At 41.1% G+C, this 24590-nt stretch overlaps 6 protein-coding genes across 12 annotated transcripts; 4 read left to right on the plus strand and 2 right to left on the minus strand.

Moving 5' to 3' along the window:
- Positions 1-56: 56 nt before the first annotated feature.
- On the minus strand, positions 57-2170 carry LOC108075830 (sterile alpha motif domain-containing protein 15). 2 transcript variants are annotated; one of them, XM_017168401.3, is made up of 4 exons: positions 1853-2170; positions 1654-1798; positions 913-1369; positions 57-668 (listed from the first exon to the last, which is right to left on the minus strand). In XM_017168401.3, the coding sequence occupies exons 3-4, from the start codon at positions 1219-1221 to the stop codon at positions 213-215; spliced, it is 765 nt and encodes a 254-aa protein (XP_017023890.1). In that variant the 5' UTR covers positions 1222-1369; positions 1654-1798; positions 1853-2170; the 3' UTR covers positions 57-212. The 2 variants fall into 2 exon arrangements, with proteins under 2 accessions (XP_017023890.1, XP_070143831.1); XM_070287730.1 differs by having other exon boundaries at positions 913-1798.
- A 1005-nt stretch (positions 2171-3175) lies between these two features.
- H2.0 (Homeodomain protein 2.0) lies at positions 3176-10559 on the plus strand. The gene is made up of 3 exons (XM_017168381.3): positions 3176-3875; positions 9565-10010; positions 10263-10559. Exons 1-3 carry the CDS (start codon positions 3368-3370, stop codon positions 10533-10535), a joined length of 1227 nt encoding a protein of 408 aa, XP_017023870.1. The 5' UTR covers positions 3176-3367; the 3' UTR covers positions 10536-10559.
- Positions 10560-11373: 814 nt separating this feature from the next.
- On the plus strand, positions 11374-11921 carry LOC108075764 (uncharacterized). The gene is made up of 3 exons (XM_017168324.2): positions 11374-11496; positions 11565-11690; positions 11746-11921. The coding sequence occupies exons 1-3, from the start codon at positions 11448-11450 to the stop codon at positions 11919-11921; spliced, it is 351 nt and encodes a 116-aa protein (XP_017023813.1). The 5' UTR covers positions 11374-11447.
- A 70-nt stretch (positions 11922-11991) lies between these two features.
- On the plus strand, positions 11992-16573 carry LOC108075971 (SH2 domain-containing protein 3C). 2 transcript variants are annotated; one of them, XM_041776060.2, is made up of 6 exons: positions 11992-12129; positions 13019-13376; positions 13523-14515; positions 14596-15030; positions 15095-15501; positions 15564-16573. In XM_041776060.2, the coding sequence occupies exons 1-6, from the start codon at positions 12038-12040 to the stop codon at positions 15691-15693; spliced, it is 2415 nt and encodes an 804-aa protein (XP_041631994.2). In that variant the 5' UTR covers positions 11992-12037; the 3' UTR covers positions 15694-16573. The 2 variants fall into 2 exon arrangements, with proteins under 2 accessions (XP_041631994.2, XP_017024109.1); XM_017168620.3 differs by lacking the exon at positions 11992-12129 and adding an exon at positions 12384-12708.
- Positions 16574-17031: 458 nt separating this feature from the next.
- Gal (beta galactosidase) lies at positions 17032-20994 on the plus strand. Its single transcript, XM_017168541.3, has 6 exons — positions 17032-17274; positions 17344-17507; positions 18610-18760; positions 18816-19155; positions 19250-19397; positions 19541-20994. The coding sequence occupies exons 1-6, from the start codon at positions 17149-17151 to the stop codon at positions 20634-20636; spliced, it is 2025 nt and encodes a 674-aa protein (XP_017024030.1). The 5' UTR covers positions 17032-17148; the 3' UTR covers positions 20637-20994.
- Positions 20648-24271, minus strand: Tsp26A (Tetraspanin 26A). Of its 5 annotated transcripts, XM_017168546.3 has the most exons (6): positions 23900-24271; positions 23759-23839; positions 23424-23702; positions 23220-23330; positions 22752-22868; positions 20648-22392 (listed from the first exon to the last, which is right to left on the minus strand). In XM_017168546.3, exons 1-6 carry the CDS (start codon positions 24179-24181, stop codon positions 22324-22326), a joined length of 939 nt encoding a protein of 312 aa, XP_017024035.1. In that variant the 5' UTR covers positions 24182-24271; the 3' UTR covers positions 20648-22323. The 5 variants fall into 5 exon arrangements, with proteins under 5 accessions (XP_017024035.1, XP_017024032.1, XP_017024033.1 ...); XM_017168543.3 differs by lacking the exon at positions 23220-23330; XM_017168544.3 differs by lacking the exon at positions 22752-22868.
- Between the last annotated feature and the right edge of the window lie 319 nt (positions 24272-24590).

The raw sequence follows: 24590 nt of genomic DNA on the forward strand, positions 1-24590 counted from the left end.
GAGAAATGTAACTTTAGTGGACAAACAAGCTTAGGATACAAAAAATGGCAAAGTACGAAATGTTTATAAGCTATCTAAGCTTTGATATTGAATATTTGAATATTCTTTCAAAATTTAATAACACGCATTCCTTTAACACTTTCTCAAACGATACAAGTTTACTGCTAACCATGATATATGAAATAAAAATGAATCCTTAAATTAAATAACAATTAGTAACAATCTCCAAAGTTAAACCAATTTGTGGTATCAACATCATCCGTTATGATGGGCTCCCTGCGAGCTGTAGAGGGTCCATAAAGACTGTAGCGCCTGGATCCAGCAATGACCTCTCGGTACCGCCTAACCGGTGTCCGGGAGAGATGCAGCTCCATGAGATCCCAGTCGTTGACATCCCGAAAAACAGACCGAATCATGTGCATACGGCCCAGGAGCTCCGTCTCTCTCAACCCTTCGTACCTCCGCCCAGTGCGGGCCCGGAAGGTCTTGTAGACTTCGCTCTGATGCTTAGTCTCTGTCGCAGTCTGCAGCTCCTTGCGGTAAAGAGCTCGAATCCCACGGCCCAGATGGCGAATGTGCTCGAAATTTTTTACGTTGAGGGCCACCAGAGATACGGCGTCCAAATTCAGTAGTTTGTGGCCATCAATATAGTTTTCCCGGAAAGTTTCCTGTTCGTAAAAGAGCACATACCACACGGAAAATGTTTTTAGAGGTTATTATATTATGTTTTAAATATTAGGTTATAGCACCAATCGCTTTAACTTTTAATATAACTTAAATATCAGTCAATTTGATCGTTAACATTATTGGATTACACAATCGCCTGTTAACCGAAATTAAGTGATAACAGAAAGTGGAAACCACACAAAAGGGTCTATTTGGAGACTCTTCCTTTGATCCCAGACTTCTCACCTCATATTCAGGATATCCAAAATTGCGCAACCAGTCGGTCACATCGTTGATACTCCACTTAAAGACCTCCGTACGGGCTTGGGAATCTACGACAGCGGCGCACAGGTTGAACAGTGAGTCCGGTGAGGCCTTAAACGGTAGTGGCACATCCTCCTTGTTGTACTCCACGTCGGGAAACATGTAGCTCGGATATCGAAAGCAAAACTCCTCTTCCTCCTGCGGCGGCTCGCAGATGTCCGGACTCTCCATTCCGTCTAGACTACGTAGCAGTGGAGACGGAATAGTCGAGGACGACGAGAACGACTCCATTCCAGTGTGTAAGACGTACTGTTCCTTGGCTAACTTAAATTGAGTTGCCCCGCAACTTTCGCCTGCGATTTCTCCTTAATAAGGAGTGCTGTTCGTGTCTGTTTGATTGCGTTTCATTTACTTCCTTTTCTACTACCATGTCCTTCAACTAGTTAACAATCCAAGAAAAATGTAAAATGAAATTTAAGAAACCAATGTATGATGAATTTAAATAATACATAAATGTCTTTAAAATTTAAATTTTGTAAATTGGACTTTAACTTATTTCACACTTTTTTTTTGCCACGTAAATATATGGAGCAGAGAAGTTTCGAAATATCCTGAGTCCTTTAAGTATTTATATTAGAAATATTTCACTTAATATCCTTGATTTTAGGGCATCAAAAATGTCGCAGGCTTCAAGCGTGTGCTTCCTGTTTTCACTTCCTTTACCTGAGGAGTGCATTTGCATATCGGATTTTTTCTGGGTCAATTTGTGGGCTTGCGGTACTGGGACGTTTGGGCACCGAATACTCCCTCGGGGGTGGCTGTTTTCTGCCAGAAAGTACATAAGCTAAAGGCGGTCACGACAGACTTCCTATTAATAACGCAATATAACACAAGTTTCACTTAAAAATTTGTATATTCTTACTCTTCCCACACGCGATTTCCGTGGATTGCTAGGGTATATATACATATATTGTTTTTGCGAAGGGTAAGGAATAAGGGAAGAGTTTTCAAATCCTTAAAGTTTATGTAGCAAATTTAACAAAATAAATTTTTTTCATATCCCTGAAGTATTATTATTATTCTTATTATAGCATTTATAGTAGCCGTTAATATATTGAAGTTAATAAGATTGAAGTTTTTGAATAACCAAATGCATGAGAAAGTTGTCCTGCTAAATATATAAATCGAAATTCAGATTTCTGCAAAGATTTTATTTTTGACTTTTTGGAATAAAAAACAATGCCAGCTAGTTTCCCAATACTAACTTCTACTAAATAATAAAAGTATCCCACGACATCAACAAAACAAAACCTCTAAATTAAGTAATTTCCCCTTTAAACTTCAATTTGATGAAAGTAGAATAATGTAAAAGGAACTAGCAATTAAGAGATAGGATTAGGCTTTTAAATCTAACAAGAAATATTGACTACTTTGGGTAGCCGACGTTTGTGTATACCCTTGAATATTGCAATTGAACCTGAACCTATACAGAATTCAAATTCGATCATAATAATCAGTCTTCTACTTTATTTTTAAAATGTGATTAGATCGGGGTTCTACAGTCACCACCTTTACCCACTGTATGGACTGGCGAACTAATAGAGTTAATGGAGATCGCTTTGTGGTTTGCCCCGCGTTCCTCCCGCAAGCAGAGAGATTCCGCATCGGCTACACGACCTCACGCTTCTGGCTCCGCCCACTGGAATGGATCGTTCGCATTGGCCACCAGTCGTCGAGCCATGGCTTCTCCACATGTTGTGGGCACAAGGGAACCGGAATTCGCTGATCTCGCTGTGTGTGTGTGTGTGTGAGTGGGGAGTACGGGAACATATGGAAAATCCAGTAAACAAAACTTAGCACCGATTGAGGAAACAATTTTTGTGCCGAGCTAATGACACAGCGGCGTGTTTGTGTGTAAACACAAGCGAACTGTATGCCAAGATTTCTATCCGTATGGGTTTACAGTGGGTACAAGATTTTTTAATATATTATATATTAATATAGACATTTTTATCGCCGATAACTAAATTATAGAATGTAATTGCACATATTGATTATATTAATCTTGTATTTAATTTCCCCAAAATGTAATTACACATATAATAAATTCCTGACCCACTGTAGGATGCTGGGAACATACAATCTCAGGGAGATTTACCTAAACGGCCGATCATTTCGTGTGGTGTGTGCCAAAGGCAATCGATCCCGGCCGGTTCCGATCAGTTCTGTGTGGGCTGTCTTGCAAAGCGCTTCATCGGTGCTTAGGGTCTCCCGATCGATCCCTCGTTAGTTTTCTGTTCAGTTCCAAGCGACGGCGTTTGGCTAAATACACAAGTGACATGTTAAGTGTAAATTAATTTCTCGTTGTTATTTACTTCTTCGGTGATCGAAGTGTTCGGTGATCGATGCAAATTGACATGTAACTATTAGCCACGAAATGTTACTACACGAAAGTGCCGCCAGCATGGAACAGAGTATGCCCGAGAACCTCAGCACTCAAATGTGCGAGGTGAAGGTGCCGGCGCCTACCGCGAACTGTACTGTCTCCGAAAGGAGTGATCGCGGTCTTCCTGCCGAAGAGTTAGCCCCCAGAACCGACACTGGCCCAGCCAGCACGTCGCCCCCCGCCACCACCAGCACCACCAAAGTAAAGCTGAGCTTCAGCGTTGATCGCTTGCTGGGCTCCTCCGAGTCCAGTCCTTCGTCCTCCCCCGCGTCATGGGCCTGCTGCGACGGTAATGCCTTCTCCTGCTGCACTTTTCCGCGCTGCTTTAGCCAAGCAAAAGCAGAAGTTCCTAAGCTCGGGCAGCTCCTACATCCTGCCGCCGCGCCAGCAACTGCATCGCATCTATACTCCTACGTCGGACTCGATAAATTATATCCTGGGATGTGTATGGATTACAAATCGGTACTGAGACCGACACCCATTCGGGCAGCAGAACATGGTGCGTACTAAAAAATATATTTCTAGAGTCGGAGTTCTTAGCTTGGCAATTTTCCTCAAAGAACTCCCGTTGTTTCATAATTTAAGCAACGCTGCCAAGTATTGAAATTTTTTAGTTCCTTAATTACCTTAAATACGATAAAAAGAAGGGTTGAAGGGTTTTATACGGAGTTATCTTAGATGTCTTTGAAATCCGATAAAATAAAATTGAATATAAATATATTTATAGTACAATATCAATAATAAAAGGTTAGAAAAATACGACTTTACTCGAAAGAATATTACCCTTCGGTAACTAAATCTTTTTTACTAATCTTTTCCAAAGAAAATGCATAATAAATAGGCAGCTTCCAATTTTCTTTTTTCGTAGACTGTTTTATAATGTTTACATGGCCATTACACCTTCTTTTCTATGAAAATCAAAACACAAATTATTTTATTAGTTTAACAAGAAAGAAAGCTAGCTTTGGCCAGCCAAAGTTTGTATATCCTTGCAGGTAGCAATTAAAATATATCATAACTAAGCCAAAAATGCATTAATTTCGATTCGGAAAGCAGTTTTGTGTTAGTTTTTATTAATTTAAAAAAACTGCATACCAAATTTAAAATTTTAAGAAATCAAAATTTTTGGCCATTTTTGCGAATTTTAATGATGTAACCCCTTATCAAATTTCGCAAAAATGGCCAAAAAATCGATTTCTTCCGGAAATGTCTAGCAAGATTCGCATGTTAATGCTGATCAAGAATATATATGGTTTATGGGGTCGAAAATGATTCCTTGACTTAGCAAAATATTATTTTGTATTATAAAATCAGATTTTATATATTAAAAAACTTCATAATTTTTTAAAATTAAAAATATCATAACTCGGCCAAAAGAGCATTAATTTTAAATCGGAAAACTGTTCTGTGCAAGATTTTCTACAGTTAATAAATCTGCATACTTCAATTAAAAATTTTGAAAATTCAATTTTTTATCAAAATCAAAAATTTTAATGATGTAACCCCTTATAAAATTTTCCAAAAATGGCCAAAAAATCTATTTCTTCCTGACATATCTAGAAAGATTCCCCTGTTGATGCTGATCAAGAATATATATACTTTATAGGGTCGGAAAGGTCGGAACGCAGTGAAGTTGCAAACTTCTGACTGAAATTATAATACCCTGCAAGGGTATAAAAATGCCTCAACACAAACTTCTTGTCAAAATCATAAAACTCTCGGCCAGGGTATTATGACAAAAGTGAAACATTCCTGGAAAGGCAAAAGGGAAGTCTTAAAGACCAATCTAGCGCTGGCTATAAATCGAGTATTTTTATTGGAATTATTACTTGATCTGTGGCCATATTGTGCAATATTCCAGCGGCCAAATGTTGCCTGCTCCTTGGTTTTGACGAAAACAATTCGTTTGTTGAAATCGACAACAAAATATCTCTATATGTTTCGAGTATTTACGTTACTTCCTGCTGCTTTTGTATATCTGGAGACGACGACTTCTCATGCACTGCACTTTGATCTTGTTTATAAGAAAAATAGTGAGAAATATGTATATTCTGTGTGTGGTTGGGTTTTCGAATATAACATTTTCATTGTTTAACAAGCTGCTTCCATTTTACGCATCCCGGGCCAACATAGTATGAGGAGCCTTTTCCCCCATTCTGTTTTATATACAATTCTTGTCAAGTGGGTGCTAACTGTCTGAGGACTTTCGATGATTGTAAGGGATGGGTAAGGCGGGTTCGTGGGCAGGAAATGTGCCAACATATTGTCGAAGATTGTGAAAGAAAAGAATACGACTTGGTAATATCATCATTTTATTGGAAATTATTATCGATAAACAAAAAGAGGGATGGTGATTGTTGCTTTGGAATATGTTAACAAAACATGAATATAAACATAGATATACAAGTGAAATTATGATAATTTTGTTTGTTTTTTAAGAAAAGTTTTTTTATCAAAATGAAGCCAATTTTATGTTGGTTAAGGAACTTTTTTTTAATAAAGCACACAGTAAGCAAATCAATCTAACCATTATTATTCTACTTTTCTGTTCGTCATTTGAATTTCCACCTTCCTAAAATACAAACAAAAATAAATATTGTGCTTCAAAATACAACATTTCGAAAAAGATAGCTGTATGTTATATGTATGTGGTTCTTTTCTACATTAAAATACAATAACTACAAATCCCTTTTACTAAATAAAAAAAAAAGACTTTCACTAAACCAACCACTAAACAAAAAATTATTTCTACTATTTCCTAAAAATTTGGTGAACTACTAAGATTTTTCTGAATTTTTCAGCCAGCCATATAGACATTTGGACATGTAGACATATGGACGCACAGACATATAGACATAGACAGATAGCAAGACAAGCAAACGGACAGGTTAGATGGACTAGAGTACTTAAAGTGGAGTATTATCCCTCTGTTTTAAAGAAATAATCCAATAATTTAACAAATCAAAGAAATTTGTTAAAATTTAACTGAATATTAATTAAAAGTTTTATTAAAGTACCAACAAAATAATATATTACTTCAGGATAAAAGCATTAAACTGAAAAATAATGGTTGCCTTTGAGACTTTTCCCGTCCGGTTTTAAAATATTCAAAATAAGCTGTACGGAAAGATAAATTCAGCTATAAACTTCTGCGAAAGAATTTATTAAAAATTATCATCAATTTTAAACGGTTTTCAAACACATTTTGCCGAGGTGAAAATGAATGAGGTAATTAGTAAGGAGCATTAAATCCGACATTTCCTCAATCAACAAGCGCTGTGGTAAAAAAAACAAACTGCCTTTGAAGGGGTTTCATCAATCCTGTGGCCACATTAAATAAATTAAATTAAAAATAACAAATCCCAAAATGAACAACGATTTATGAACAAATTAAGAATCAGACTTTGAAAATAAACTTGATGTTGGCGCGGAACGGGTGAAAAAGTTTGTTTATTTGCTTGAGCAATTGGTCCGTCATTCATGGGCAGATACAGATAGCTATCCGTCTAATTGGCCTCTGTAATGAATTGTTCCGTTTCTGTACAGATTGGGCAAAGAAACGATGATAAAGAAAATGTGAGGATGTGAGGAGCTATCTAGCGGGAGCGACAGGTACAGGTGGAGATGTGTAGGCCTGGTACGTAAGGAGCCATTGATCTCTGATAGATGTGGCGCCACAGGCCCAACTACTGTGACTCTAACCGATGTGGGGCTGAGGTGCTGGTGCCGTTTAGGCTAATGACGGAGAATAGCTGCCCGATGGGCTAACCGAATGACTAACTGAATGATTGAGTCTGTGGAAGCCAAGCGGTATTTTTAGGGGCCAAGCCAAAGGCCAACTATTTACACACAGCCACCCACTGGGGTGGCCTTTCGTGGAGGCTACCTGCCGCGTTCAACCTGCTCGGCCCCCAGCCTCCTATGAAGACTCCTCATTTCGTGATGGATTGATCCTATCGCATCGCACATCATAAAATCTCGGGCCTAGCTCTCCAGCTCTCTCTCTCCTCTCTCTGTATTCTCCGACTCTGTGTTGCTGTTTGTCTGTCCCGCCTGGTGTTGAGTAGTTTGTTTGATTGTTTCCCCTTTTTTTTGGTCTGCGATCGATCGATTCACCGATCGATGGCTAAGCTAAAATAGATTCTTCTCTGATATAAAAATGTTGTCTGAGCAATAATCCGGCGCCGTGTGCCTAATTAATTAACCATTTATAAGTATGTTAATCCGATTTGAACTGCGTTCTAGCGCCCAACGAATCACGAATCACTGATCTTCATGGGAAAAATTCTTGGATGACTTTAAGAAGAATACAGGAATTCAGGTGTATTGTGTACTATTTTAAAATTAAAATTAAGTGAGGGAAATAATGAGGTGTGTCTTGTGTTTTAAGTATTCTGAAAGTTATTACTTAAAAAAATTGCTATTTAACTTTAAAAATTGTTGTATTTAGCCACAATTTTTCAATAAAACATTTATATTCTGTTTGCTATCAAAGGCAGGGCACTGGGCAACGTAAAAACTTATTATTTCATTCAAAAAGAATTACTTTTTAAAAATATTTGCATTGCTAGCAAACCCACAGCAATTCATGCCAAATTGCATCCTTTATCCTGTCATACACTTACAAAACACCTCAATACTCTACGAATATTTGGTATAAAAATGCATAAATTGACCGAAAAGTCGTAAAGTAAACTCGTGGCTAGTCAGGAGCAGATGGCCCAATCCATGGAATGCATGGTTTCTGAGAAAGCATTCAACTTCAGCCAAAAGTTCATTCGCAGTTTTCCCCAATATGGTGGAATGAGCCGTGAAATATTCGCCTAGCCATAAATATGGAATATCCTGTCAGGGCGTGCCAATAAATCGAAACGAACTTAAAAATAGCAGTATACCTGCAGTGCAAACACATCCTCTCGGGGAATGCATCCGCATGGATGGAGCACGAGTGATTTAAGATCACGCCCCGCAATTATCAGAACTCATTAAGATATTTACCGGGCTGCGGGCGCACAAAATATTTACAAATGGATCTTGAAGTAGGCAATTAAGGAGCTGGCGTTGTGCAGAGGCAGCGGCCTGGGCAGGTGATGAAAATCGGTAAAAACTCATTAAAACAAACCGCCGACGGTTGACACAAACCAAATGCCAAATGCCCAATTAAGGCGTTATTAACCTTTGCAGGCTCGATGCAGATACACAGATACATTTAGCAGTGCAGCGGCGCATTTCCGCTGTAATGTAAATAGACGGCGGACTCGTAGAGTGTTTTCCTTGAGTAAATAAAGCGCTCTCCACGAAGACAATTAGACTCATGCCGAGAGCACACAAACAAGGCACACAGTCTTTATGGAAAAGACCAATAAAAAATGCATAAACTAGTTTAGGAGTTGCCACAAGGCAACGATTTTGAAAACTTATATATGCATGGATTCAGATATTTAAAAAACATTTAGCCAAAAGAAAGCATTTGGCTTTCGGCTTAACCTCGTGTGCCCCATGTTGTGCTCGATTACCCCAAATAATTTTCGCTCTCTTAGCGATAATTGTTGTTGTTCTGATTCCCGTGTGTGTGTGGGGTAAACAATTGGGTATTCGCCCCGCGGCCACAAAAATGCCTCAATGATTATTTCCAATTAAGTGAAAATTTTATTATAAACAAACTAATTTAAATATTTTCAACGTGAGTTTCATTGAACAAAATAATTTACTCAAACAAAGAAAATTCGGATTTCATATTTTCAGCCAGAGAGAAATAATATTATTGTTTTTGGGATTGCGACTTCTGTGAATAAGGAAATTCGTAAATTTTGTTCAACAAAAAATATATTATTTCCCCCGGATGTAGGGCCGGGAGGATGCGCCCCATAAGTAATGGGGTTCGCCATATAAAAATAAATAATCGATGGATTGTGTAAACTAAGCAGCGGAAGAACAAAAAACAATATTGTTTGGCAACAAAATAAGATAACAATAATAAAAAGCCATAACTATCTCTAACCAATTTTTGTTTATTATTAACTGAAATTAAATAAAGTCATTGACATTTTCATATTTTTTTTAAATATAAATATATTAAGCTTATATCAAGAGGATATTATAACAATTATAACATCTTGAGTTTGTCAAGTAACTGAAATGTATCGTGTTATTTCATTTGTCTTCCCTCTTTTCATCCACCGTAACAGCCACATCCACATATCCCACGCTGGCCACAAACGCGCTCCTCCGCTTCCATCAACATCACCAGCAGCACCATCAGCAGCACCTCCATCAGCAACACAAGCCTCCGCCACATAGCTCGACGATAGCAGCCTCGGGCCTGCTGGCGCCCCTTCATAGTCTCAAGAACCTCCAGTGTACGCAGCAACAGCGGTTTCTGGGCAAGTCGCAGCAGCAGCTCCTGGACCACACTACCACGACACCTGCCGATGCCACACCCCAAAATGGCAGCCATGGCAACAATGGTTGCAACGGCGGCGGCAATAATGGAAAACGGAAGCGCTCCTGGTCACGGGCCGTCTTCACCAATCTGCAGCGAAAGGGCCTGGAGATTCAGTTCCAGCAGCAGAAGTACATCACCAAGCCAGATCGCCGCAAGCTGGCAGCTCGACTCAACCTCACAGACGCCCAGGTGAGGAAATAGGGTTTTTCAGATTGTGGAAAGTTAAATTAGTGGATATACTTGAGCAAAAGGGTTCTATAAAAGCTTTTAAAGTTGTCTGATTCAGGATTCACTGGGTTAACTTTGTACCAAATATTATTACAATTATTATTATTTTTAAAGTAGAGTAAAGCTTTTCGTTTGCAAAATACGATAAAATTATGTTTCTAAAAATAAAAATATATAACTTACTAATTACTTATCAACTCTATTACGTATTAGGTCAAGGTGTGGTTTCAAAACCGTCGCATGAAGTGGCGGCATACGCGGGAGAATCTGAAAAGCGGTCAGGAGAAGCAGCCCCAACAGCACCAGCAGCCAACGTCTGCACCCAGTGCAGGAATAGGCAGTGGAGGCTCTAAGGGGGCCAGTGTTCCGGGAGCTGGAAATGCCCACGAGGCCCTCGACTACAGCTCCGACAGCTCCTCCAGCGTGGCGTTAAGCGAGCAGGCCGACGACGATGATGATAACATAGTAATTGATGTGGTCGAGTAGTCGTACTTTTACATGCATTCTACAGATGTATCGCCATAAGGATGTGTATAAATTATTATTATTAAATTATTGAAATACGAATAAGCTTCATTTGTTAAACATAAATTATTCTAAAATAAATGTCAAAGTAAATAACACTACAACTTGTCCGAACGCTGTGTCTTTTTGCCTCTCCGAAAAGAAAACAAAAGCCCCACAATTCCACAGAATACAGCAGTATTATCAATACGCAATGCCACTTTCATACATAACGCAACGGAAAAAAAAATTAATTAAGGGAATATAGCTGCGATCAGCAGAATATGAGAAGTGGCGACAACGACGGAGAGACCTTCTCCTAATCAAGACAACGATAAAAGCCGATATGCCTAGAACAGACGGAGGGGAAGCATTCAAGTTCGTGGTGGTCAAGCGCGGAGAGAAGAGTATTCCGGAGAGCAGTAATTAGACAAAAAGTGTTGATCCAGTGGGTTGATCCACAACGACATTGAAGTATTACTTACACTTGGTTCATTGTTAATCAGGTTATCATCTGGGGAGAATGTAGGTTGACTTTAAAGCTAAGGTCAAGTATTTAATGGAACTGAAAGTAAAATTAAACTAAAGGTAAACATTAAATAAAGATAATATTTATATTAGCCTTTTAAATAACTCTATCAATTTCCTAATATTTGTTTTATATTATGTTATACTATATCTAAAGTATAGCAGGGTATACAGTCTTCACTGATTCCCAAAACTATTCCCATTCAGTTGAATTCCGCTGGCTTTCAGTTGCTCACGTTCAGTTATTTGACGCAAAGCGCAGCGCGAGGTTGAGTGCGAACCGAAAAAGATACAGTTCTTATTGAAAGATACCAGTTGTATATTTTACGGATCTGTGCGTGTGGCATCCGACACTATTGCTTCACAATGGGCAATGTCCAGCCGCGACCCGTAGAACCCGTAAATCGAAGAAGTAGTGAGTGATGGAATCGCGGTCCCAGCTACACTCCATGTTTTTTTTAATAATCCGAAACCTTTCCAAAGGCATCCTGTGGAACTTCCGGTACCCGAGCACAGTGCGTCGGCGGGAAGACTTGGCCGTGATGGTGCACAACTCGCGAATGAGCATAGTCGAGTGGCTGGATCTCCTGAATCTGCAGCAATATGAAGGTTTGAATCATCAGTTAGAGCTCCGACCTTAACTAAAAACCCTGCTCGACCGTAGGCAACCTTCAGGAGTTCAGCATCGTAGACGATGTGGTGGAAATAACGGATAAGGAGCTCAAGAAATGCGGTGTGCGCGGCTCTCATCGCCAGAAAATGGCCAATAGTCTGCTAGGGGTGCGGGCCAAGCGGCGTCAATCTATGAACCTGGAAGGCAAGTCCAAATCTAAGATATAGGTAAGTTTCCCAAATCTGATCTTCAACTCCCAGTAGCAAGCAGTGTGCCTCGGGCTGTTCCCACCCGCAAGAACTCCTGTCCGCTGGTGTATTTGGGGGAGATCAGCCCTCTTGATATGGCGGGCAGCGGCGATAGTGGACCCGGAGTGATCAGAACCAAAAGCGGAAAGGTTCTAAAGCAGCTCAACTTTGACGATACATCTACAATGTGAGTGTTACTAAATTTCCTACTAAATTTTAGAGCATTCCCTACAAAAACGCTCTCCTTTTCAAAATTACTATTTATTTTAATTAATTAAGAAAGAAAAAGTCTGGCGTTATAGAATATAGATCCACAATTTCCCTGTTTGATTTTCGCTACTCCCCAAGTGCATATCTAAATACACATATATCGATAACAGGAAAGCCTGCGCATGCTCTAAGAATTTCCCATCCAAAAAGGACTTAAAGCGGCGTAGAAATTCGAAAGCAAAAACCAAAACAAACCGGGCGGAGTAGCAAGGAGCAAGCAGGGCGCAGAGAGCAACCCTTGTAAGGACACTCGAAGGGAGGGCATTGCCGTTACATTTTCAGAGCGGAATCGAGCAGCGCAGAGTTCAGACGTTTGCAATCTAAAGGAAGGCCTAGAAAGTGTATTCACGTTCAAGGGCTGGGTCTGTGATAAAAAAAAATATATTTTAGATGGTTTTTAGAGCCACATTTTAAACTTTGAATCGAATGGTGTCTGCAAACTAACAGCTAGGACAAGGACGAAACATGTTAGGGCGTATCCTAGCCCAACTTTGAGGTGATTATAAAGCATTCAACCCAAAGGGCGTTGTGACTTGATAACTCGGAAGAAAGCTTCTCAGTTTTAAAATCAGTGGATTCTAATTCTTCTTCTGCCTTACACAAGACCTTTTATTAATCACAAGGTAAAATTTACTACAATTTGAATTGTATTTTTTGCTCTTGAACTTCAAACAAAAAAATCTTCATATACCAAGGACCAAATCCTGTGGGAGTAAATTTCCTTCGGGCCGCAAGTGAGGGGATTGGCCCGTTGTTGGCAATAAATTACCCAAAATAAGGGAAATTAACTCTCCCGCTTTCAACAGCTACGAGGAACTGAGACCGCGCTGCAAGGACAATAGCCCCCACTGGCAGATCGGCGACTGTGAGATGGATAATTACAACGGCAGCAAGGCGTCCACGCCACTGGCCAGCGGACATCCGAATCCAAGCGAGCAGCAGGAAGCCATCGCCTTGAAGAAGGCACTTGAGTGGGAGCTGAGCCTGGATGCCCGAGAGCTGCGCTCGCATGCCTGGTATCATGGAGCCCTGCCACGCCAGCGCGCGGAGGAGATCGTTCAGCGGGAGGGAGACTTTCTGGTCCGGGATTGCGCCTCTCAGCCGGATAATTATGTGCTCAGCTGCCGGAGCAAGGCGGCTGTCCTGCACTTTGTTCTCAATAAGGTGGGTTCCATATTATATCAACATGTTGAGGAAAGGAATTCATTTCCGGTTTATGCGAGAAATGAACTGAAGTCTAAAGAAAATAATGGCCGCCGAAAAGTATACCAGTCTAATTTCTGAACTTCTATAAATTCCTTCACTTTCAGTTGGTACTTCAACCGGAAACTGTGTATGAGCGCGTGCAGTTCCAGTTTGAGGAGGATGCTTTTGACACGGTCCCCGACCTCATCACCTTTTACGTGGGCTCCGGCAAGCCCATATCAGCAGCTTCGGGCGCTCTTATACAGTTCCCCTGCAATCGCACCTATCCGCTCTCCTTTTACGGCCACAAGATCGTGGGCAATCAGCTGCACACCCAAATGCTGGCCGGCCTCCGTGGTCTAAGTCCCCTGAACTCTCCGATGGGCAATAGTGGCAACGTGGGGATAGGATCAGGCAGTGCCGGTGTCTTCCGCTTCGATCCCTCGCAGCAGCAGCCACCGGGCTCCCCGGCCAGCCCACACTGCTCGCCTCCGCGGGCCAGACGTGAAGTTCCGTCGCCACCGCGGCTTCCATGCAAGAAGCAGCAGCGCTCCCAAAGCCTGACTCCCGCCCAGGCCATGGTGGTGAGCAACATAAACAAGCTGCAGGAGCAACAGCAATTGCAGGAATTAGCAAACGGAAATGGCAACGGGCTGACACGCTTCCAGACCATCGCCAGGTGCAACCCCACCAGTGAGCAGCAGCAGCATCTGGAGAGCAAATTCACTACCCACTCTCTGCCACGACCCAGTACTCTGGCCTCCCAGACGCTACGACAACAGGCGGCGGCACGGATTTCGAGCCTTGGAAGAAACTGTAGCATGGACTCACCGCCGACAGACTCCAGGCCGCCCAGTCCACCGCCCAAGCCACGAAAGGAACCAATGGCCGCTGTGCTGGCCTACCAGGCCAGTGGATCGGACTCGGGTAACGGTTCTGGGGACTCGGCTCTGGGTGATGCCAGCGAAGTGATGAGCATTCAGCGGGGAGTGATCATCAAGAATCCGAGGTTCATGACCAGCTCCATCTCCAATGGGACGTTGAAGAGCTTCACAGAGTTCGATGCGTATGCAGCCGAGGAGCAGCTGTTTACCATGGCTATTGAGGAAACAAGAACGGTTAGTTAAATGACTTGTTTAATTTAATTAATATATATTTTTCAAATCAACAATAAATGTATATTTTAATTATTTTGCAGGCAAGCAAATTCGACTTTGAGAACTTCAGCACTCTGCTGCTTCCTTCCGTGGAAAACAAGCCCCTGGACGGCGATGCTTTGAACACCTTTAAAATGATGCTCCTGGAGACTGGTCCTAAGCTCTTGGCCGAACATATAACCCGCATCGATATTGGACTGTTCCTAGAGGAACCGACCAACGAGGACGATTACTATCTGAGCTGCTCAGGCATCGAGCTGCTGACACTGCCCCATGGCAAGCTCTTTCGCGAGGACATCATCGAGCGGACACAGTGCATCAAGCTGATGGTGGCTGTAACCATACTAACCTGTCAAACGGACTTGGACCGGGCCCAGCTCCTCAGCAAGTGGATTCAGATTGCGGTTGAGACAAAGACGGCCCTGGGGAATCTGTTTGGGTTCAGTGCCATCATGCTGGGACTGTGCATGCAGCAGGTGAGTGTTCTACAAGTTTACATCCAATAAAGAAAGAGTTCACATGTTGTCCCTCCACTTGCAGATCCAAAAGCTTGATCAAGCCTGGCACATCCTGAGGCAGCAATTCACGGACAGCGCTTTCACCTTTGAGGCCAAGCTGCGTCCTACACTGATCAGCATGAACGAGGCTTCCAATCCACAGGCTCCCAATACGACCGTACCCCATGTCCTGCTCTACGCCCTGCTAATCGATCGTCCCGTCATGGACATTATAAATCACTCGAACATTGACGATCGCCCGGCTTTATATCACACCTGCATAGCTCCTTGGGAGTCCAAGGCCGATGACTTTGGCATGACCATCAATTTCCTACATTTGGATGCCTCTCGGGGATTCCTCAAGAACCTGGATCTGTTCCGAAAGAATGCCAAGGTTATTCTAGAGGAAGCCAGCACCAGACTGGATGAGCTCCTTGCAGACGCTTTCCGGTGAGATGCCAGTGAAATGTATGTGTAGGGGACACCTTAACAATCCTCTTTTTTCCTTGCAGCACCGAGTTCCATGTGAAATTCCTTTGGGGTAGTTCTGGAGCCACTGCCAAGGCTGAGGATCGTCACAGCAAATTGGAAAAAGTGCTAACGCTGATGGCCGACAAGTTTAGCATGATGAACGAAAAGTAAAATGTGGCGCTAATAGTATTTATTTATTTATTCTGTTTTATAGCTCGTAACACGCGAATGAAAATATGCATCGAGTCGGAACGTATTATATTTTCGTGCTTAAAGATAATCCAAAATGTTCCATACAGTGCACGTATTTTACGAAGACTGCTCAACTCAAGTACTTAACTATAACCACGTAATCCCCTTAACACTTTTCCAACGATACATCTATGCCCAACTATCTCCGATTATCTCTGGACCCTCCGCAACCTTAAATTTAGTGCTGTCTCTCTACCTCAGCCTGAAGCACATTATGTTACAGTTCAAATATTGATTAATCCTTACCCGAAGCCTACTTTGAATAAGTTAACCTTTGCACAAATAATTAAATATGTCCGTATGCTACAACATGTTTTTACCAAAATGAAGTAAACTCTTTATTTTATGTTTACGGTTAATAAAATAAAAAGATTTCAATTTACTATATGTATTCGTTTGATATTGGAAAGCTCAATATATATATATAGAGAGCATTTCTTGAAAGTATTGTTTTCGATTTAGTTTTAAACTTTTTAATCAAAACCATTTTCATTAAATAAAGAGTTTACTTTATTTTGAAAACTCAGTTGTATTAACTAAATAGCAGGTGAATGGTGAGTCAGAGAGCATACTTACTGTTTGTTATTTATGGGAAACTCTCCAAGAGCCATCTCACACTCTGACACTGTCAAAGTCTAGTACTTAATTTCCATTTCACTAATTAACTTACTTAACTATAGATCGGACAATATACATTAATCAAAAAAATAAAATATGCCCAGAAGGGTAACTATAAAGGAATAACCCTAAGAATGCATAATTTTTGCAATTTTGTAAGTGATACTGAAGTAAAAATAAAGCAAATACCGATAAAATATTGATATCCAAAACCCTTTTTTTATTAGAAATTAAAAGGAAAAGATGGACAGTACTAAAGCTGGCAGTATTCCTACATAGGAAGCCTAAATATGGACTAACATTATAGCACTAGGAAAACACAATGCTAACCCAATTAATATAATCAGGGAATGATTGGAAATAATAACAACACTTATCAGGGTTTCAGCGTTAATCCCCACTTGATATGATTTGTTTATGGCGGCAATGTGAAGGGCCAATAAACTGGGCATCCACTTTGACTGATGGCAAGTATCACAACGAATTTGTTCGCCAGAGAAATGTGCAGTTTTATCAGCCACTCAAGAAGCAAGCCAGCAAACTTATCAGACCTCCGGGAAGGAGGCGTCCAAAGTGCCACTAGCCATCACACCCCATATGCCCAGAGTATCGCTTGACATTCATTGTGCTTCGGTCGGTACTGCAGAACGGTCATCAAATATTGGCGCCTCTTTCAATCCAGTTCTGGCAAAGCTTTAAGCTTGGTCTTCCCCATCTTTTTGAACTTTCAGTGGTCGCTTTTGACTACCAGGTACTATGATTCGCGGCTGTTGGGGCAATCGAAAGCTGACTATGGCCGTGAGCTGCTGTCTGGTACTCGCAGTTATTGCCCTCACCGTAGGCCTTTGTGTCGGCCTGAAAAGTGACAGCAACGCCCGCGACGTAAGTCGGAGTTATTCAATTGAAAACAATTATTTAATCGAATTAAGCTGGTTGAATAAATTCGCACAGGACTCGCCCAGATTTACGATCGACCATGAAGCCAATACCTTTATGCTGGATGGCCAACCCTTCCGCTACGTCTCTGGATCGTTCCACTACTTCCGCGCTGTGCCAGAGGCCTGGCGGAGTCGACTGCGCACCATGCGTGCATCTGGCCTGAATGCTCTGGATACGTAAGTAAATACAGCTTTCTTTATCTCCTTAAATCTCATATGGTACAAGGTACAGATCGTAGAGATTATAGAAGCTAAAATTATATACCTACTGTGTATATGCAACATATCAGGGCTGTTTTAGATGAGTTCAAATATAATTAAAACAAGAAAAGAAGCTAACTTCGGCACGCCAAAGTTTGTATACCCTTGCAGATTGGTTTTGAGGTTTATATTATAGATTTAAATGCTGAAAACACTCACAAAACAGAGTTTCATTACATGTTACCTATACTTATTATGTTTACAGTTTGACAGTTACAGTTTTACATTCCCAGTTTTACATTTTCTCTACATCTACCGATTGGTTTATATGGCAGCTATATGATATAGTTGTCCGATTTTTATGAAATTTATACCATAATTCTAGAATAATAAAAAAAGCTTATATCTCAGAGTAGATAAACATACGTTGAAAAACAACGAAACAATAATTTTTTTCCTATTTATTTCTCGACTGTTCCTATGGCAGCTATATCATATAGTCGTCCGATTTTCATAAAATTTTAACCAAAATTCTGAAATATATATATATAAAATGGCCATATCTAAAAAATGGTGCTAAAATGTTGAAAAACAGCAAAGTTATAATTTTTTTTCTACAAATATATCGAACATTTGTATGGCAGCTATATGATATAGTCGTCCGATCTGGCCCGTTCCGACATATATAGCAGTGAGAGCATATAGAAGACTCTATGCAAAGTTTCATTCAGATAGCTTTAAAACTGAGGGACTAGTTTGCGTAGAAACAGACAGACAGACAGACAGACAGACGGACAGACGGACAGACGGACAGACAGACAGACGGACAGACGGACAGACGGACATGGCTAGATCGACTCGGCTGTTCATGCTGATCAAGAATATATATACTTTATAGGGTCGGAAACGTCTCCTTCACTGCGTTGCAAACTTCTGACTGAAATTATAATACCCTGCAAGGGTATAAATATAAGTAAAAAGCTCAGGCCTGTTCCTATTTGGTTTATGAACTAAGCCATATCTCGTATTTTATTTAATTTTATTTTGAATTTAAAAACCTCTTTAACTTACTTACTAGCTATGTGGAATGGTCGCTTCACAATCCCCACGATGGTGAATATAATTGGGAGGGCATAGCAGATGTGGTCAAGTTCTTGGAGATTGCCCAGGAGGAGGACTTTTACATTATTCTCCGTCCAGGTCCCTACATCTGTGCCGAGCGGGATAACGTGAGTTTGCAGCGGAATTATCATAGGCATCTTCTTAATCATGTTCTTCCTATAGGGAGGCCTTCCCCACTGGCTCTTCACCAAATACCCGACCATTAAGATGCGGACCAACGACCCCAACTATATTGCCGAAGTCGGCAAATGGTATGCACAGCTAATGCCACGCCTCGAGCATCTGTATGTTGGAAATGGCGGCAAGATCATCATGGTGCAGGTGGAGAACGAGTACGGAGACTACGCCTGCGACCACGACTATCTCAACTGGTTGAGAGATGAGACGGAGAAGTATGTGGCCGGAAATGCCCTGCTTTTTACGGTTGACATTCCCAACGAGAAGATGAGCTGCGGCAAGATCGAAAATGTGTTTGCCACCACAGACTTCGGCATAGATCGCAGTGAGTAAAGTAAAAGTTACGCTTTACGCGATAAAATTTGTTATAGCTATGTGAAATGCTTTGATTTGATGGCTCCACCCCTTTTCTTTTTTAGTCCACGAAATTGACGAAATCTGGAAAATGTTGCGTGTCCAGCAGCCCACTGGTCCACTAGTCAATTCAGAGTTCTATCCTGGCTGGCTGACTCACTGGCAGGAGCAAAACCAACGACGGGATGGCCAGGAGGTGGCCAATGCTCTGAAGTAAGTCTAGCTTAAATAATTTTAATGCCAATGAAATTTTTTCAAAAGATGCGGCAAAAATAATTTAACGTCACTTTCTCGAGATTGCAACCATTATTATTCTAAAAAGCCTGTCTTACTCACCATTTATCGAACAATTCCAGAACCATTCTTAGTTACAACGCCAGTGTCAACCTCTACATGTTCTTTGGTGGCACCAATTTCGGTTTTACGGCCGGAGCTAACTATAACTTGGACGGAGCTCTCGGTTATGCGGCTGACATCACAAGCTACGACTATGATGCCGTGATGGACGAGGCCGGAGGAGTGACCACAAAGTATAACCTGGTAAAGGAGGCAATTGGCCAGTTCCTGACTTTGCCAGACATCACGTTAAATCCCGCCAAGCGTCTGGCCTATGGAAAGGTGCTGTTAACTCCATCGTTGGCTTTGCTCTCAGCGGAGGGACGAGCAGCTCTTTCTAAGGGTACACCTGTAGAGTCAGTTAAGCCCAAAACTTTCGAGGAACTCGATTTGTACTCCGGACTCGTTCTTTACGAAACGGAACTGCCCGACATGGACCTGGACCCGGCTCTGCTAAAAATAGGGCAAATCAATGACCGCGCCCACGTATTCGTGGACATGGAGCTGGTGGGCACACTCTCTCGCGAGGCGCAGATCTACTCGCTGCCCCTCAGCAAGGGGTGGGGTAGCACCCTTCAGTTGCTGGTGGAGAACCAAGGACGCGTAAACTTCTATATATCCAACGACACAAAGGGCATATTTGGCGATGTGAGTCTGCAGTTGCACAACGGTGGCTATCTGCCGCTAGAGAACTGGCGGAGCACAGCCTTCCCCTTAGATGACACATCTATTAAACGCTGGCAAGAAGGGCAGAGCGAAAAGGAGATCAGGCTGGACTCGTTCCTGGCCAGGCAGCGCATTCTTCGGAACGGCCCAATTCTTTACACGGGCACCCTTAGCGTTGAGGAGGTGGGCGACACCTACTTGAACATGGCTGGATGGGGCAAGGGCGTGGCCTATGTGAATGGCTTTAATCTGGGACGCTACTGGCCGGTGGCCGGTCCCCAAATCACTCTGTATGTGCCCAACGAAGTCCTGAAGGTGGGCTCAAACTCTCTCGTCATACTGGAGTATCAGCGGGCCAATAAAACGGCAACGGGTGATGACCTGCCCGCCGTGCAGTTTGATGCAGTGGCTCAGCTGGATGGAGAATCCGGAGATGTTCCTCTTAAATGAAGGCCAATCAATTAGTTTAGTTACTTTTTATTTTGAAGCAGTTTTGATTGATATTTGCATCAACAACAACCTTTGTTAAGCTTTTAATACATCTTCTAATTTGTATGACTCTAAAACTAAATGTTTAAATTGTTAGTGTGCTTGACTTTGACTTCGCGTTTATTTTGCAGCACGCTTTCAATTGACTTTTTTCGTTACTATTATATTATCTAAGGTTAACTACAATACGTTTTTACATTTGTTCGAATGTTTTTCTCATAATTTCTTTCTGTAAAATATCATTAAAAAATGTAGATGCAATGTTTTCATTTTCTGTTCATATTTAAATAAAGACAAATTTATCAAATTGATAATAATATCAGGGCATTTTTACATTGATACATGGACAGACTGGGTTAGTCTTCAGAATTTGTGGAATAATTTTACTAAAGGCAGAAATATCTGACTAAAAAGTGCTTATATATGGCAGTTAATTGGATTTCCAGGCTCTTTAAAATCAAATACTGGACAGTTTTTTTTTAATTTCTTACGTTAACAGTTTGATAAGTCCGACATATAAGATGAAAAAGTGAACACTTCTGGCTCTTGAACAAAATGTAAAAAATACTTATTACCCATAATTAACCCAGAACTGCATAAGCTTCTTGTGATCTTTGCAAAACAGAAAATATACATGTGTGTGTATTCCTACATTTTGTTTTCTTTAAGCATCTTTGTAGTTTAAGCTCATTTTAAAAAAGCAAACTGATGTTTATTATACCTCTGCAGTGTATATTATAATTTACTTGGTTGGATTTTCGGTTTCTCCGCTCATTGTTTAAATATCGCGGACAGATAAGGTCCCTGGTAATCGGCCTTGGATTGACTAACCATGCATTAAATAATACCCTTCCAAGCAGGTACAAAGCTCAAGGATGAAACTACACTTGGCTCTATAAACTACAGCTGCCATACGAGCAAATGGCTCAGAATCGAATATTGATGTTTTTAAGGCTTAAGCTAAAGCAAATGATTCGAGATTTGGACGTGGCATGGGTATAAAAACTTCCACTTGCCGAACCTAACTTGCTTTTGCTGGTACTTCTTATATCTCGGTATTTGTGCCACATAAAAAAGGTATTTAGTTTTCAGTTATAAAAATAACGATTATTACTTAAGACAGACATCTGCGGTGCTAGGTTGAAGTTGTGTTCGGTTTAAGAATGGGTTTTGCGTCGTGTTCAGTTTTTATCATTTGTTAAAAATTGTTGCATTTCATTGTTCGTTCGTTTCTCTATACATTTCGTTAAAAAATATATCACAGTTGCATTTTGAGTTAATTTTTCTTTCGCTTTTCGTATGCCTCCTTTTCATTGTAAAATGTATAGAAAATGTATAAAACTGTTTTGCACTTGTTTCTCAGTTTGGCTTTCGGGCAGAGAGAAGCCGACGTAAGAACAGCAAACAATTTGGCAACCTAGTTAATATATGTAAGTCATTGTCCACGAAGACGGAATGCGTTCGCTATAGTTAGACACATAGCTACGGCTGTATATTGGCGATTGCAGGAGCGTATTGGGTAGATAAGGTATTTATAGTAGTAGTTAACTAACCGAAGCGTAGATGAGTAGTTTTAGTTTCCGGCTCGAGGTCCTCCTCCGTTCATCCATTTCTAGAGTGCTGTGGGAACGACAGCAAGGGCCATTTGTCAGTGCCACTTTGATTTCTGGTTGTAGATATCGGCGCGCAGGTTTTGAGCAAAGCAAATGCCCAGGATCTAGGAAATCAAATAAATGCAATGGTTACAGAGGCACAACCCTATTCAGATCTTCGTGTTAAGAAAAACCAATTAGTTTAGGTTAGAAGGGTTAACTCCCAAAGGTGAAGTCTCAGACCTCAGTGAGACCAGCATTAATAGGTTTTAAGTGTACTCTTACGGTTTGTGTGTGTGCCCTGCAAGCTAAGGCTGCAAGTGTCGGACAGCTGCAGAAAAGATCTTTCACCTGTTGGAAGATGTTACACTGAACTTGGCCATTGTAGGACGTGCTCAGAAAATTGGGTTAATACACCGCCACCCCAACACCCACCTCAATCCTCAAATATATTGGAATAAATAAAAATAGGCTAAATAAAGACCTGGAAAAACATCACAACAATAACGGCAGTGGAAATAATAATTAAATTGTGTTCCATCCATTCTTCGCCAGCTTGGACGCATCCCTTTTCATAAATTATCCTGGACAGTTCCATGCCCTGGTAAAATATACAAAATATCGCAAAAAATAAATTAAAAACAAAAAGAAAATACAGTCGAATTTTTCGACCATAAAAAATGCAGACCCTACATCACAGAATACGCTCTCTATATATCTTACTTATATTTTCTAGGATTAAATTGACGGGCCAATATGAATGATTATATATTAATATAGTTATGTTAAATGTTTTAAATATTAAGATTTTGTATAACCATATTACTATTTTTGAGTTGGTATTAACTAAGCTGCTATAAAATTAAGAAAAAAAATATATAAACCAAATTAAATTTCAATTATTTCAAATTTAAGAAACGAAAAAAGGACCAAGTATTATTTGTGTTAGCACCTGCATAACGAGCAGGCTCACAGAGCAGACTGCTACACTAATAAGATGAGCCTCCAGCCAATCTTCGCCGGCGCGCAAGCATCCGCGCTCATGTATATTCCTATCCACGGGCTGCTTGCGTTTACAAAATTTAAATTAATACAAGAGCAGCGCTTGGAGATTGAATATGATAGATGATGGCTTAGGCAGAACTGAGCAACTTACGTATCCCTCCTTGCGCACATCGTAGCCGCACTGCTTATTCTTGATCACCTCCTGGGGACGTCGGCGACAGCAAGAGAAGGGCACGCCGCACGCTTCCCGGCTGCCAATGGCAATGGATGAGCAATTAAAATAGTTGTTACTGTCCCAGTCCTTGGGCCCATCGATACCACAGCACTGCAACCAGTCCTCCTGGATCCAGTCGATGAGGTTCTGCTGGTCTGCGTCCTCGCGATAATGCCTGATAAAGGCCTTCAGGCCCTCGGTGGCTTGATCCTTGATCTGAAACACACAGTTCTATAAGCAGTGCAATACAAATATGTTGAGATTACGCTTACCCAGCCCTTGTCCTTGAGCACGAAAGCCAGGGCACAGAAGCCGATCTCGGCGATGAGCAGCACACTCAAAAATATGGCGTACTGGCGGTGTAAAGAGGAGATTAGCCAAGCTAAGGAGACCAAAATATTTAGAATACCCACCGCTGCCAGGAGACAAGTGTTCTCTCGCAGGGCACCCACGCTGCCAAGGAAGCCCAGCAGGAAGGCGACGCCTCCCAACATGATCAACACAAAGGCCGGATCTAGAGCAATGAAGTGCAGGCGCGCGATGTTCCTGAACATATCCTTCTCGCTCCAAGCCCAGATGCCCACCGAGAGGACCACCAGGGCCGCCAGCCAAAGGATCACATTGCTGGCAAACAGCAGGTACTTAAGACAGCAGCTTATTTCGCTGGTCTCGCGGCGGTACTTGCGCACGGGCATCGCTATCGAATTGCTACCTTAAAAAATAACTTTGGCTGAAACAACAAAACCAATATTGCGAGATTCTTTTCTTTTTTGCCAATTGGCATTAGAGATGTAAACACTACTACTGAAGTGGGTATCGATATATCGAATAGTTTCGCGTTTAAGTGTTTGCGTCGCAGCATACAGGCCACACTCGATGCAGTGGACACACTATCGACCATATATTATAAAAATTATAATTGTATCATGATACAGATAGGAAAAGTAAGAGATAATGCAAAATGGAAATGGTTATTAAGATAATAATTACGGTATAAGGAATATTAACTTTTAATGTGTAAGGGTTTTCCTTAGATTTCTATATACAAGGATGTCTGAAAATATGTAGTATTATTTTTAAATATTCGTTTTAAAATTTCCTTTT

This window comes from Drosophila kikkawai, chromosome 2L, assembly GCF_030179895.1.
Source record: "Drosophila kikkawai strain 14028-0561.14 chromosome 2L, DkikHiC1v2, whole genome shotgun sequence".
Lineage (NCBI taxonomy): Eukaryota > Metazoa > Arthropoda > Insecta > Diptera > Drosophilidae > Drosophila > Drosophila kikkawai.

Excerpts from the sequence above, each read along its gene's own strand:
- LOC108075830 (XM_017168401.3), bottom strand. The coding sequence starts at position 1,221 with ATGGAGTCGTTCTCGTCGTCCTCGACTATTCCGTCTCCACTGCTACGT. Across the intron at positions 669-912 it reads TTGGATATCCTGAATATGAG|GAAACTTTCCGGGAAAACTA; the intron begins GTGAGAAGTCTG and ends TTTTACGAACAG.
- H2.0 (XM_017168381.3), top strand. The coding sequence starts at position 3,368 with ATGTTACTACACGAAAGTGCCGCCAGCATGGAACAGAGTATGCCCGAG. Across the intron at positions 3,876-9,564 it reads CATTCGGGCAGCAGAACATG|CCACATCCACATATCCCACG; the intron begins GTGCGTACTAAA and ends CCACCGTAACAG. Across the intron at positions 10,011-10,262 it reads TCAACCTCACAGACGCCCAG|GTCAAGGTGTGGTTTCAAAA; the intron begins GTGAGGAAATAG and ends ATTACGTATTAG.
- LOC108075764 (XM_017168324.2), top strand. The coding sequence starts at position 11,448 with ATGGGCAATGTCCAGCCGCGACCCGTAGAACCCGTAAATCGAAGAAGT. Across the intron at positions 11,497-11,564 it reads ACCCGTAAATCGAAGAAGTA|GCATCCTGTGGAACTTCCGG; the intron begins GTGAGTGATGGA and ends ACCTTTCCAAAG. Across the intron at positions 11,691-11,745 it reads GAATCTGCAGCAATATGAAG|GCAACCTTCAGGAGTTCAGC; the intron begins GTTTGAATCATC and ends GCTCGACCGTAG.
- LOC108075971 (XM_041776060.2), top strand. The coding sequence starts at position 12,038 with ATGGCGGGCAGCGGCGATAGTGGACCCGGAGTGATCAGAACCAAAAGC. Across the intron at positions 13,377-13,522 it reads TGCACTTTGTTCTCAATAAG|TTGGTACTTCAACCGGAAAC; the intron begins GTGGGTTCCATA and ends CTTCACTTTCAG. Across the intron at positions 15,502-15,563 it reads CTCCTTGCAGACGCTTTCCG|CACCGAGTTCCATGTGAAAT; the intron begins GTGAGATGCCAG and ends TTTTCCTTGCAG.
- Gal (XM_017168541.3), top strand. The coding sequence starts at position 17,149 with ATGATTCGCGGCTGTTGGGGCAATCGAAAGCTGACTATGGCCGTGAGC. Across the intron at positions 17,275-17,343 it reads GTGACAGCAACGCCCGCGAC|GACTCGCCCAGATTTACGAT; the intron begins GTAAGTCGGAGT and ends AAATTCGCACAG. Across the intron at positions 18,761-18,815 it reads TCTGTGCCGAGCGGGATAAC|GGAGGCCTTCCCCACTGGCT; the intron begins GTGAGTTTGCAG and ends TTCTTCCTATAG.
- Tsp26A (XM_017168546.3), bottom strand. The coding sequence starts at position 24,181 with ATGCCCGTGCGCAAGTACCGCCGCGAGACCAGCGAAATAAGCTGCTGT. Across the intron at positions 23,703-23,758 it reads TGCTCAAGGACAAGGGCTGG|ATCAAGGATCAAGCCACCGA; the intron begins GTAAGCGTAATC and ends TGTGTGTTTCAG. Across the intron at positions 22,393-22,751 it reads TTGTTGTGATGTTTTTCCAG|ATCCTGGGCATTTGCTTTGC; the intron begins GTCTTTATTTAG and ends TTGATTTCCTAG.